This window comes from Enhydra lutris, unplaced genomic scaffold (assembly GCF_002288905.1).
Source record: "Enhydra lutris kenyoni isolate GAN:26980312 unplaced genomic scaffold, ASM228890v2 scaffoldscaffold9, whole genome shotgun sequence".
In the NCBI taxonomy this organism is placed as follows: domain Eukaryota; kingdom Metazoa; phylum Chordata; class Mammalia; order Carnivora; family Mustelidae; genus Enhydra; species Enhydra lutris.
In genome coordinates this window covers 64,902,129-64,916,767 of record NW_019154093.1, presented here as the reverse complement: position 1 = coordinate 64,916,767, position 14,639 = coordinate 64,902,129, and the positions used below count along the sequence as shown (strand labels likewise).

The window sequence follows — 14,639 nt, the reverse complement described above, 5'->3', positions numbered from 1 at the left end:
AGAAACCAGCAGGAGTGTGGTGACAGTGGTAGTGGCGAGAAGTGGGGAAGGCAACGTTTTACTCCCACTCCCCTCTCTGAGAAGGAAATTGCCAGAAGGGATATAGGTGAATCATATTTTATTGCCAGAGTTATCAATTCTGCTGGTTTCAGCTAAATCCCTAATGCTTTTAGGAAGTTGGTGACTCTAGAAAGCTTTGCCCTTTTCCTGTAGAAGTTGATAATGAAGTGATAGTCTTTATCTCAAACAACTCCTTCTGTCCTCATGGAAAACGAAACAGATGAGTTCAACCAGCTTTGTTGTTACCTTCTATCCCCTTGGCAATCATTGAATGTATATTAGAATTCTTAAGAAATGGTGTAAAAAAGCCTTGATAATAAATTCCAAGAACCAAATATGTCTCCATACTTAAATTTTTAAGTTGGAAAACACCTCCAAATGTTTTGGTTTTATCTTCTTCTCATTGTATTGGTTTCCTTTGATTTAGGCTGAAGGCTTTATTCAGGATAGGTAGCAAAACTATTGTTTGCATATTAAGCACTAACACTGTGACTACTTAGAGATTTTGAAGAAATATATTCTTAATTTATACTGATATTTTCACTTATCAATTTGCATTTTTTTCAGATCTTCCTGTTGATGTCCAATGAACAAAAATATCTGAGGGAAGAAGGTAAAACCCAACAACTGTTGTTCTAATTTACTGGTTATTAGGATATAAAAAATAATAATCTGGAACAAAATGAAGTTTTTGGATTACTTGTAAAGATAGCAACCAAAGCCAGCTGGTTGGAGACATCCAAGTGTAGACTCACCCAACATTGCTGGCAATGTAATCCACAATGTCAAGTGTTGGTTCAGATTTCTTGTTCATAAATTCACAGCAATATATTTTGCTCAAGGAATGTCAACTGTTATTCTTGCTTTAAAAATAGAAAAACATATCCATAACATCAAAAAAATTTCCAATTAATAAATAAAGGAGGAGCCATAAAATGCAAAATATGATCACAATTTCCAAAGATGCTAAAACAAAGTATTTTTAAAATTCTGCAAATTTACTTACTAAAAAACAGAATCAGGAGTAGTAGCTATACTTAAATAAAAAGTAAGCAGTCAAAATAAAAACAACCTATGTAGAAAAGTACTAGCTATTCCCTCTCACTGAAAATATTCCTACACAATTTTTGTTGCTGAACAAAGCATAATTTTGAAGAAATGCACAAAACCTTTTCGTTTTTTGACTGTGACAGAGCCACTACAGAGAAGCTGCGGGGTGTCCTATTCTAACACAAAGCAGCCAGCATCTTCTTAATACAGTAGCATTTCTTTGACAAGGAATTGCACACCACTATTTCACAGCTAAATAGAATTTGAGAGTTTACATCGTATATGTACTATAATAATCAGCACCACCCTTACTGAGCTCTAGGTGCAGATTCTGCAAAATGAATATATAATACTGCATGGCCTCTGCTGTAGGGAAACATGTGTTCTGGATTCCCACAGCTAATTATAAAGAAAGATCCCTAAAGTTGACACATTCAGGAAGTAAAATAGTATACACTGAAGGAAACCACTTTCTTCTGATACTGCCTTCTGCAAACCTTTTGAGTTTGAAGATAGGTCTTAAGATTCTTCACAATATCACATTAGTTAGGTTCCTGCATTGTGCTTTTCCCTCCCCGTGATGTGAAATCTACAAGCTTGAGTGTAGTAGTTCTCAAGAGTCATTGAGTTCCGGGCTGATGGTAGATGACCCAGTTTGATGAGAAGTTTTCTCAATCTGCTGGAACAGAGCACAGGTAGAATCAAGATGTGGTCTTTTGAGGGTCGCTCAAGTGCCGAGTGCCATCACTCAATCTTTGTAAGCCCGTGTTGGGGAGGTTCCCTTGTAGAAGATATTTCTAGTGTTTTCAGGGCTGTTACTTCTTTCAGGGATTAAGATAATGTTGCCCTTTCTCCGCAGGGTAGAGTCGCGGGAGGAGGAAATGGACAGCGTCTCTGACCCAATTTCGCTGCCCTCTACTGGGGTGACCCGGATTGTGGTGATTCCATGGTGGTGATGCTCATTGTTATCTATGTTGCTTCTCTTGCGGTCTCCAGAACCAAAACTGTCTTTCAGGGACTCACAGCTTTCTGAGTCCCTGTTGAGATCGTTGAGCTCATAAGTTTGGCGAAGGCTGCCCTTTTCAGGGGCTTTCCATTTCCAGGAGCCACTACCTTCGCCTTCGGTGGATGGGATCTGTATGATGGGCCTGTTGTTCTCTGGGTGAGCCTCAACCCTTACGATCCCACTGGGTTCATGGTCTGTCAAGGTTTTGTAGCGGATGGAGCCCGTGCAGGAGACTGTGCTGCCTTCGGTGTTCTTGGGGCTGCTTTGGAGGACGCCCTGCTGCTTGGACATAGCGATTACTTGCATGATTCGGGGCTGGCTGTTGCTTCTATTACAGGCCACAGTCTTCTCGGCAGCTTTCAACCATTTGGCTCGAGCAGAGCTGCTTTTGGGAGAGGTGCTTATGTTTTCCTGGGTCTCCTCGGGGATGTGCACTAACTGTGAGGACCCAGGGCGGGACTGAATGGACACTCTTGGTCCCCCAGGCATGCTATTGTTACACCCAGGGACAGTGCCAGGCTGTACTTTGAGGTACTGATTGCTGGGAGCATGGTGGTCTCCATTCACCCCCACCCTGGAGGGCTCTGAGCTTGACCTCATTTCTATGGATCTGGGTGGTGACTGTCCAGGCTCAGTCTCTATAACTTGCAAGGACAACTTCCGACTTTCATTCTTATTCTTCCACTGGGTGAGAAGCTGCTTTGATCGAGCAGAATCCATAGAGGCATGAATGGAGGCATTTCTTCTGACAGGGTCTTCTACGGATGGAGTGTTGGCTCTAGGCAGGGTATTGCTAAAGGTAACCATGTTCTCCTTCCCCATGGGGCTCCGTGGAGTGATGATTTCCACATCAGCATTTGCTCTTTTGAGATTTGTCAATGAGCTAGCATCTCTGTGGTTTCGGTTGAGGATACCTTCTGTGTGAGCAATTCCATCACTGCTGCTACCATTTTTAGCGGATAAAACTCGGCTGGGGTCCTGGTTGAGGTCTGTCAGAGATCTGAGGGCATCTCTGTGCTGAAACATACTCTCATCGCTAGGCAGAAAATTCCCCACAGCATACAGGCCCTAGTGTTGAAGAGAAACAATGAACATCATGCACTAGAAGACATGGTTACTAAGAATTTGTCTCAGAGGATCCACTGAAGCATATAAAGAAGGTATGTGCTCTCTATCCATCATTGACTAATACAAATAACAAAAAACCCAAACTACAATTACTCAGGAAATCTTCTGTAAGTTATATCATAAAATCACAGAACTAACTGTTCAGAACTAAGGGGACTGTTATTTTATAGTAGTTGGATTTTCTCTCCTTTCTCCATCCCCCTGGATGTTTTTGTGAATCTTATCCTCTGTATGTTTTGAGAAAAAGAGACAGACAATGAGAGAAATAAGGACGTTCTTCTGCTTTTCAAAGCAATTCATTTTTCTGGATTTAGGAACCTCTTGTTGAGTGACACCTTGAATAGCTTAACTGATTTATTTTACCTTCCATTTTCAATCACACCTCCTAATGGAAAGTGGGGGAGGCGTGAAAAATATAAAACAAGGAATCATTCATAAAGCATGCTGTTAGGTTTTGCTGTGAGGTCAGAGACAAATACTGTTACAACTCAGATCGAGCATAGCTCTGGGTGGTCAGCATTACACAGAGTATTCTCAAAAGAAAGGGCAGACATTAGTGCTAGTTGGGAGCATCCATGTTCTTTCCTTTAAGTTTGGAAGTAATAGTTGATCAATTCAATGCTAGTACACTAAATCTGAACTAAATTTTATGTAATTGTATCTTCATCCTCAACCTACCAGTTTTCCATTATTTTGGGTTTGGGGGATAAAAATTTGGATGAGACAAAGTTTAGATTCAGAATTTTTACAATTCTTACACATAGAAGACCAAATTCCTGTTAGATTTTCAGCTTCTGAGATGCTTTAGTTTAGAGGTAAGAGAAAGCAGCAGATACCTATTTGGTAGCCACTTTTCAAATCAACCCACAAGAATCCCATGGATTTAACATTTTATAGAGTGCTTAACAATTTACAATAGCATTGGCTTACAATGGATGAATTTCCAATTTCAGGGCACTGGGTGCAAACAGAAATGAAAAAAGTCCAGCTTCTGCCTCTCCAGAAGCTTTTCTTCTAAATAGTACCTATCTTTGCTCTCACTGCCAGAGTTCTCAGGATGAGCAGTCCCTACCTAATGCTCCATTAATAATTGTATTTAAAGGAGTAAGTTTGGGGAAACTGTCCACCAGACTGTAAGAACCTCTGCCATATTGTTCGACATGCAGTGTTGGCACCGTGGTCAGTAAACATTTATTATATGCAATAGCCAGTTACTATTCTCACCTAATAAGTGAAGAAACTGGTTGCTGAGAGATTATGTAATTTGACCAAATATAAAATACTTGAGATTCAAGCCCAAATCCTTCAGACTACGGAGCCCAGGCTAATTGCTGGACACCGTGAAATCACACTCACACAAGGGCAATGGACGAACTTGAAGGACACAGCTCTCAGTCTTCCTTGATTACTCTGTAAGCATTGCCAATCAACGCTCCCATGGGAAACCCAAGCTTATGCCCAGTTCCTGATCTGCTAACTTTACTTTGAGCACTTTCTCCTCCGCCAAAGAAAGCACGTGCATAAGCATGAGATTTAAAGTGACAATCCTGACCATGCTAGTTTATAAAAGTGAAAAATAAATCATCACTTGCTTCGGTGCTTTTACAACTTTTTGTCATCATTGTCTTGTAACACCTTCCATGAACCAGGGCATCAGTATCCCATGATTGAACTGCTGTGATAGGTGATTTTCATTTCTCTGTGAGTTTCTTTCAGTTTCCTTGGTGACTGCCTGTTTCTCTGCATGCTGCTGGCATGTGGATATTTCATTCTTATGACCTGGCAATTTCAGGTAACTCCTGACTCCTCTGTAACTATAATGGTACTTCCATCAATAATATCCATGACTTCCAAATCTATTTCTTCACTCCTGATTGTCCTTTTGAGCTCCAGAAGCAACTCTTCAACTGCCTATCGATCCTTAACTTGAGCTCATCGAACCCTTCTCCACCAACCTACTTTCTCCATCGTGTTCTGGTCTGCTAATGAAGTCACCATCTATTCCATCTTCCAAGCTGGAAACTCAGCTGTTATCTCTCATTCCTCCTATTCCCTCACCTTCCACTTACACCTGCTCTTTTAGATGTCCGTCTTTGCGCATGGGCAGTTTCTTTGCTTAAGTGTCCTTCCTCCTTTCCTTACCCTAAGAAAAAAATTTCTTATTTCTTAAAAACTATATCACTTCTGTGAAAGCTTCCTTAACTTCCTTCTTCAGTGTGCTATTCACAAAGCATTTTGTTCACACCTTAATATACCATTTAATATCCTGCAACTATCTATATTCTTATTACTCTTTATACTGAAAACTCCTTAAGGCTGGATCTTATTTCTCACAGTACTGATGCTCAGTATAGTACCTGGCACAGATCAGATACTGAATGAGGGAATGAATGAATTCATGAATGAATGTATGAAATGGACAATCTCAGTTTCTTTCTGCTGAGAATATTTCCTCTGAAGGAAGATTGAGCTTGAAAATAGAGTACTGCTAAAGAATTCAGTCATAGTTGGTGCTAATACATCCAGGTGCTACATTTGTGATGTTGGGCACGTTCTACAAACTTCCACCAAACCTTCACTGTCATGAACCTTACTTTTACAAATATTCACTTTCCTCATCTGTAAAAGTATAGTAGGAAAAATAGTCCCTGACTCTTTCTGGTGTGTGCGTGCGTATGTGTGTGTGTGTGTGTGTGTGTGTATAAAATGCAATAATCCTAAAGTTGCAGTGGATGGTCCATGGTAAGGGTGTAAAATACTATTTTACTAAAAGTGGGATATATGTGTGGCTTAGGATGGAGAAGCACTCAGATTTTCTCATGAACATAAACTACAGCAAGTAAATTATTACAGTGCAAAAGTGTTCGATGCATGTTTTCCATTTAAACTGTGGTTTATCAAATGAGAATAGTAAATCATTTACCAAGTAGAGAGCAATTCCTCCTCCTATTAAAAAGCCACAATAGACATCAACTGGGTGGTTCTTATACTGAGTTATTCGGGTGAGCCCACAGATGATCCCACAGATGATAAAGGTGAAGACCAAGAGAGGTTTGAGAAGCTTAGAGGAATCCGTTAATGTGGAATTGAAGTACATCTGAAAAATTAAAGCAATCTGGTAAGTATGTTAGAAAGGTCATTTTACAATTAAATTATAATCGAATAAAAAGTTAGACTCAAAGTCTAACTCATACATTTGACATCAATTTTACTGCTCCTTTCCCCCTGCTATGGCTATGTTCTATTCCTGAAAAAGAAGAAATACATAGCAAAATTCATCAAATAAAAAGCAGATCTCATTTAATTACATGAAAGTTTGAAAGAGAAGTTGAAGCAGTATAATTAGCAAGATGTTTAGTTTCCATGTTGCTTGTCACATAATTCCAGTCCACTTTTCTCACATAGGACCTGAGGGACTATTGTATTAATCAGACACTAGGTGGATTCACTGTATATCATTTATCAACTTTACGCTGACTTTGAACTCACTATTCCATAAATACTGAAAGTAAAGCATGTGTGTATGTGTATATGCGTGTGCTTAAACACAGTTCTTTCAGTTCGAGAATTTATCACACAATACCTTGCCATGAGATATATTGCATTGAAGGGATACCAGGCTGAATAAGTATTAGGACTGTGTAGAAAATTTCATTTAATGTAGTATTGTATACAGTATCATCCAATTTCTGTTTTCGATGCAATTGTGTTGAAGGACTGCTGTGCTCAAGTTTACTGTTCTGTTATTACACGGCTACATAATCTAATTAGTCACTTGGAGACAACACTCATTTCTCTGATATTCTCTAGGACACAGACTGATGAAAAAGAGTCAGAGACTTACCGAAACGTACACAGCTGCGAAGGCAGCGAGGGTCGCATGTTGAGAAGGGAATGATTTTCTGCCAAAGGAAGACAGTCAAATTATGCCTTCTATTTCAGATTCACTGCTAACAATCATAAGAACGCTGGGTGGTTAAAATGTTCTATTTAAAAGCCTTGAGGCAGTAAGTGATAACTTTAATTTCTCTTTAGATTTCTGGAGAAAGATCGGAGTGATAAACACTGCTAATCACTATTAGAATTAAAGAATAGCATAATGCGCTTTCTAATAGAAAGTGTTAGCTTTGGAGGAATCAATTTGTTACACCACTGGAATGATGGTTGAAAGTAGAAGTGGGTTGGAAAACATTATAATTGTTCTTTGGTATTCAAAGTATGTCAGTTTAAAGTAAAGGTCCATAAAACCTAGGATTTTAAAGCTTTGAAACTTCTGTTATGCTCCTAAATATATGGGTGCATTTACACAAAATTTTAAAAGACAAAATTATTTTCTCACAGCAATGGGTCTAAATGTAATTTTTACACTCTAGAAAACACAAGAAGTCCAATTTTAACAGAGTGTTTCTCTACTTTAATGTAATTATCATCTTGAGAATCATAGAGCATCTTATTTAGTTAAATAATCGAAGAAGCAAGCTGAGAGAGAGGTGGAACACAGGATATGGGAGAAACACCAAAAAGAACAGGTGAAGGAAGAAAAATAGAGATTTCTCTTAATAGATAAAAAAATTTAAAAAAATAAAATTCAGTTATATTAATGTCCTCCTAATTATTTGGTACCCATAAAAAGGATTACCACTTAACGCAGATAAGATATGTAGAAAGACTGAGAAAGAGTAGAGGACATTGGTCTTAAATGTAGCTTCAAAATTATTGAATGGACTATGAGAACTTGAATGTGTATAATTACATAATATCAGGTTCTGCTTCTTCAAGGGTACTTACTAACTTATTTTCGACTCAAATTGATCTTGAGAACTCACTGAACAACAAATGCAGTTCTTATAGCATCCCTTATTGCCCTTCATCCTTCTGTAACTTATTTCTTTTGGATTTCCAAAACATTATCTCTTGCCAAAAAGTTTAATTTTTACTTTATTGATTGAGAAAGACTTAATGCACTGGTATTTTCTTGAGTTTTTCTGTCTTATTTTCTAAAATGCAAGATTAGAAGCTATACTAATCTTCTGGGTTTATACAAAGTAGATGCATATAAAACTCTACCAAAAGGAAGATTCACATGATTTTAAAAAACTACAACATACAATGGAGACATAAATATAAATATTTAAGCTTCCACTTAAGTCAGTACAAGACACATATTGATTATCTATAAACATCCTAAGATAAATCAATTGTGTTAACCTAAAACCATGAAGAGTCTAGGGTACCTCGCAAAACATGAATAGGATTTGGTGATATGAAGATTAGCGGCAAGAATGTGAGGCTGAAATTTTTGAGACAGGAGGATTTGGAATGAGCCACCAGAGTTTCTATGGTGTAACCACTAAAGAAATCACTGGATTGAAGATAAAGAAAAGAAAAATAAAACCAAAATCCTTATGACTGAAAAATGTATGCATAAAACAATCCCACATTCGCTATTCAAGAACCATGAAAACACTGACATGGGAAGTTTAAAAATCTCCATTTCTGACCTGCCACTGTTGATAACTGTAAGGTCAGATCCTGAGCAAATATCTTCTACAATGTAGGAATTTTCTTTGCAAGACACATTCAGAGAGGTATAGTTTGGCTTGCACACAGTCAGAAAATATGGTGCCTGATACCCTGTGGAGAGCTGTATGATATCCGTAATGAGAGCTGTAGAGCACAGTCCAAACACATGAACACCTATACGCAAAGGGAAAGAAATCCTTATTAAGTTAGTGCTTAATACCAACATTGTACCATCATTAACCATGTTTACTACACATTAATGTGGTGGCCTGCAAAGCTGTCATGATCATTTTCTCTGAGTTTATTTAGAGAAAATAAGGATAGAAAATTCCTGTACCTTTAAACCAGATAATGCCAAAATAAGGGCAATGAGTACCTCCAGGGTAGTCATTTGGAGTATTTTTGGTTAGTTTGGTTTAAAAGGACCATTCTTAATATTATTACTATAGGCCACTTGTCAGATACCTGGGGCATGTGAAGGTGACCACTGTGTGATTTGAGGAGGATGAAATATGGGGAATGAGGCAAAAATTCAAAATAATTTAAAATTGCTTAGCACGTTTGAGCTTCCGGGGCTCTCTCTCTCCCCAGGACTCCCTAACTCCAGCCACAGTTGCCAAGCCCTACAGAACTGGTTCCAACTCCCCACAAGCTGCAGTCATACCGGGAATGCTAATTAAAACAGAGAAGAGGGTAGGCGGGCCCTGTCATGGAAATAATAATCATATCTTGGGTACAGGGCTGTGGGAGACTTCCTGCATATTTGTAATTCAGAGATGATGTTCTTGTATCTCCCCGTCCAAATTCTTTCTTTTGTCTCCTGGCCCCAGTCTCAAACCATAAACTCACAAACTCTGATTCAGGCTTGTTCCCTTGAACTCCATTCCTGCTCCAAGTCCCTTGCATGGGAATCTAGCTCTGCTCACATACATATGATCTGAACCCGGCTTCCTCTACGTTGTCTTGACACCCTGGATTCACTCTGACTTGACAGTCTGGATTCTGATTCATGATGTGCTCATAGAAATCAATACAAGAGGCAGCTGAGTAATTCATCAATAAACTCCTCCAGACAGTGGTAGTTGGCCTGCCCATTACCCTGTTTTCCACTTTCCTTTTCTGCTTATCCTTACCTAGCAACGACTCTCCCAATTCCTTCTCCACCTGATCATCTGGAATTCAAGATAGATGATTTCTACGTTCTAATTCCTAGCAGCGTGCTGGTCCTGGAGAGGAGTAGGCTTCAGTGGGAAAACCCATCCATTTTTGCCTTTGGAGAAGGAGCATCTCCAGACTCTCAGAGGATGAGGTTCTGGGACCTTGTTCTCTAGGGAAGGATGGACCATCCTCACAGGCACGAGGCTTTTCACAGAGGATATATGCCCTTTTGTCCAAAGCATTTGTTACATTAGTGAAATTTTTCTCTGAGATCAGCTATATGTCCTGAGGATATATTTCCTTGCCTCAATAGTGGCCTGCTAAAGGGCTTATTTGTGGCTCACCATCTCCAAGTACCTTAATCAGTGGATCAGAGTCTGGGCATTAAACCAGGCTTTTCCTCTAGTGGGAGAGAAGGTTATATTTAATTATTGTCTAGATATTAGATAAAATTACCTATTCTCTTGAGCTGAGAGGTTACAGGTAAAGTAATTTTTTACTGACTTACTGGGAATGAATGTGAAGCATTCATATTGGTGTGGTATGCTGTGTTTTGACTTCTCAACTTGGTTAAAAAAAACAAAAAGGTCTGTGACTCAAACATTAAGATGGTCCCAGGCTAATCAGAAGAGATGTGGGTTTAGATTAAAAAAAAAAAAATAGGGGGTAAAGTTAGAGGATATAACCAAGGAAAAATAGCCATGATTCAGTTCTGTATGGTGACATTTCCATGTGCAGTAGCTTCCGGATGAGAACACTCCAGAATTGAAATGGAATCACTGATGTGGCTAAACTAATTTCTGAAGAGTTATCCATTCACAATAGCCTGCCAACATTTATTCTCCATTTTAAAAAACAAACACAAATCCCGAGAAACCATTTTAAAGTAAACTTTTGCTTCCACCACAGCTAAGACAAAAATATACTAAAATGCATGGCGTGTTAGCTCTCAAAATAAGGACTATAACTGTAAATAACATATTACAGATACAAAGCCCCAATCTTGGTGTTTTAGCAGTTTTTTTGTATAATGTAAAACTCATCCTGTACCTGAAATTATACATCTAAATTATAGCTTTAAAAACTTAATATCTGTAATTAAATATAACATTTCTATTTGGAAAAAAAAAATTCCTTTCTTTGTGGTTCCCCACACCCACCAACGAATCTGACGGCTCTTCTAAGGAAGGAGTTGAAATTGCAGCCTCCGGCATTTATGTTGGGCTCCAGTCCAACCCCATTTCTTCTTTTGGACAGGCAACAGTAGAGAATTCCTTCCCCTACCATAATCTGCAAAGACAGGGTGATGTTCAGAATGGACTTGATGGGTAACAAATGAATTCTAAGTTACCTCTTAACACATCATCGATCCAACAAGGTAAAGATATATATATATTTTTTAAGATTTTACTTGTTTATTTGACGGAGACAGAGAATGATCACAAGTAGGCAGAGAGGCAGGCAGAGAGAGGCGGAACCAGGCCCCCCGCTGAGCAGAGAGCCCAATGTGGGGCTTGATTCCAGCACCCTGAGATCATGACCGGAGCCAAAGGCAGAGGCTTAATCCACTGAGCCTCTCAGGTGCCCCAAGATATATTTTTCTTTAAAGTGTTAGAGATGTGAGCAATTTCTCCTGAGTGTTTGAGCGAGCAGTGGGAAGCAGCAATCAGGGCACTGTGGAGAGTGCTCGTTGGATCTTCTGCGTGCCTATGGACTGGTCAAGGGTGTGATAATGGTCCTGGCATTTTCTTGCGGTTGCAGCACTCAGTCTTTGACCCTTTGCTCAGCAGTATCCAGGGATGATGCCTTATTGCTTAATTGCACAGTTACTGATTCTGCCCTAATTCTTAGAGTCTTGGCATTTCATCTCTTATAGCACAAAAACAAGATGGCTGGGTGGGGGCAGCCCACCCAGTGGTGGGTGTTGGGGAAGAATAAAGTTAACACCAGAGCTAGGATTAGAAAATTTTACTAGCCTATCATTTCAATAAGCCAATTCAGAATTGAGCAGAAGGTTCAATCCATGGAAAGCATGCATGAGGTTAGAAAGGTGCAATCCACAGCCAAGCTGTCCAACAAAAATTTCTGTGATGATGAAAAATATTTCCTGTCCTTTCCAATAGGGTCATCACTACCCACGTGTGGCTATTGAGCCTTGAAGTTTAGCTACTACACCTGAGGAGCTGAATTTTTTATTTTATTTCACCACATTTAGTTCAGTATTTAAATTTTAAATTAATTTAGACTTAACAGAAATAGTCCCGTGTGGCTGGTAGCTATTTTGTTGGAGAATGGAAATTACAAGAGAATTTAGGTAAGCAGGGTACAATTTCTTAGGCATAAGATTAGAAAATGTGTTTACAGGGGTGCCTGGGGGACTCTTTCCGTTGAATGTCTGACTCTTGTTTTGGCGCAGGTTGTGATTTCAGGATTGCGCACTGCGCTCCATGTGGGGCTCTGTGCTAGACATGGAGATTCTCTCTTAAGATTCTCTCTCTCTGGAAGTGGAGATGCAACGTGGGAGGTTTGGGGGGTAGGAAAAGAATAAATGAAACAAGATGGGATCGGGAGGGAGGCAAAGGAGAAGAGACTCTTAATCTCACAAAACAAACTGAGGGTTGTGGGGGCGGGGACAGAGAGGGTAGTGGGGTTATGGACACTGGGGAAGGTATGTGCTATGGTGAGTGCTGTGAAGTGTATAAACCTGTCGATTCACAGACCTGCACCCCTGGGGCTAATAATACATTATATGTTTTTTAAAAAATTAAATATATAATTTAAAAGAAATCTCTCTCTCTCCCTCTGCTCCTCCCCACCCCATGCTTTCTTTCTCTTTCTCTCAGGGAAAAAAAAAAAAAAAAAGGAAAAGAAGAAAGAGAATGTGTTTACAATGGACAGGGAGCTGTAATGTAGTATCAGAAAGATTAACATATTAAAGATGTTAAGATAAAAAAAAGTATATTTGCTGTAGGATTCTAGGACATTGGACATAAGGGAAGGGACCCAATGCATTTGGTCATCATTTCCTTCAAGAAGTTTTCCTTGAGACACCCAACATCACCCTAAACTGAATTATATCTTCTTCTTTGTGGTTTCCTTAGCACCTTATCCTTCCTTTTTAGTATAACTCAGTGAAAGTGCACTTCAGTTGTTCATTTGTTTGTCTCTCACTAGACTATAACTCCCTGAGGGAAGGGCCTTTTCTTTCTTTTTTTTAAAGATTTTATTTATTTATTTATGTATTTAGAATGAGAGAGAGAGAGGGAGAGAGAGAGAGAGAGAGAGAGAGAGAGCATGAGAAGGGGGAGGGGCAGAGGGAGAAGCAGGCTCCCCGTTAAGCAGGGAGCCTGATGTGGGACTCCATCCCAGGACTCCAGGATCATGACCTGAGCCAAGGCAGTCACTTAAGCAATTGAGCCACCCAGGTGCCCTGGGAAGGTCCATTTCTTATTCACCCTTTATTCTCACTGTCTAGCACAATGGCTGGCATTGTGGGATTTGCATTTGTTACCTTCACTGTGGGATGCTTGTTGGCTGATTGGGCATTCAGGCCCTTAGTTGTGCTACAAAAGAGAAGCAAGATTTGAAATTATGAGTCTTATTTATGTAAAAAATTCAAATATTTAAGGTCACCATGCTTAAGAGATTGATATGAAATGCGACATTGATTTGTAGAAATGTGTGGAGCTGAGAAAAGTTGAATTACAGGAGATACCGGCAGTCTTAGATATAAGGGATGATGTCACTTTAAAGGTCATAGTCATGATAAGGGGCTCAAATAGATTTCCCAAGGGAAACTTCCCAGTTCTCATTACTAGCTTAACATTTATTTTATGAAGTATTTAAAATTATAGTTTTTTTTTTTTAAACCAATGACAGTAAGCCTATAACCTTCTGTTTGGAGTGTTCAATCTGTTATATTTAATTCTGTAGGTATCACGGTATGTGTACAGTTATAAAGATTCTTAATTTAGGGGCGCCTGGGTGGCTCAGTGGGTTAAAGCCTCTGCCTTCGGCTCAGGTCATGATCTCAGAGTCCTGGGATCCAGCCCCACATCAGGCTCTCTGCTCAGCAGGGAGCCTGCTTCCTCCTCTCTCTCTGCCTGCCTCTCTGCCTACTTGTAATCTCTGTCTGTCAAATAAATAAATAAAATCTTAAAAAAAAATTTAAAAAAAGAATCTCAATTTGTATAAAAAATAATTTTTTAATGGAACTCTATCAATAACCATAAATGTGTGAAAATCATGTGGCATATATGATAAACATCTTGAAGATCAATTGTATAGAAATCATCAAAAGGAGGGTTTTTTTTTTTCAAATCATTTAACAGTGAGTTAATTATTTATACTTCTTGAGAAATATCATCCTACACTATTACTTTAAGTTAGACACAGAAACACAATAGGTCCTGTATTCTGCATAGATAGATGTGACACAAAACACCACACACATAGAATAAGATGGTGGTTATCTAAAATTCATCATTTCAAGAGAATTAACCACTCATTCCTGAAATGCACTCTTGCAAGGTTAAAAGATACTGATTTTATCTTCACTTCCTCAAAAATAGCTCTGTGGATAATTTTTTTCTTTTTTCAATTATATGTGTAATGATTCACATTTTGTCCATGAATGTTAAATTATATAAGAATTTATTTGTGTAGTGCCATTAGAGAAAAGTGTCTTAGCATACAACACAGTAGTCATTATCTC

The 14,639-nt window shown here is 38.9% G+C and overlaps 1 protein-coding gene across 2 annotated transcripts in view; it reads right to left on the bottom strand.

Annotated features, from left to right (window-relative positions):
• Nucleotides 1-623: 623 nt before the first annotated feature.
• Nucleotides 624-14,639, bottom strand: part of LOC111143340 (phospholipid phosphatase related 4) — a 41,099-nt gene continuing 27,083 nt past the window's right edge. Inside the window, exons 3-7 of one of the 2 annotated variants that reach the window (XM_022497015.1) lie at nt 11,086-11,215; nt 8,746-8,941; nt 7,089-7,146; nt 6,168-6,341; nt 624-3,184 (exon numbers count right to left, since the gene is read on the bottom strand). In XM_022497015.1, coding sequence (XP_022352723.1) covers nt 1,859-3,184; nt 6,168-6,341; nt 7,089-7,146; nt 8,746-8,941; nt 11,086-11,215 — 1,884 coding nt within the window. In that variant the 3' untranslated portion in view covers nt 624-1,858. The remainder of the gene's footprint in view (nt 3,185-6,167; nt 6,342-7,088; nt 7,147-8,745; nt 8,942-11,085; nt 11,216-14,639) is intronic. The other variant, XM_022497016.1, reaches the window with a different exon arrangement.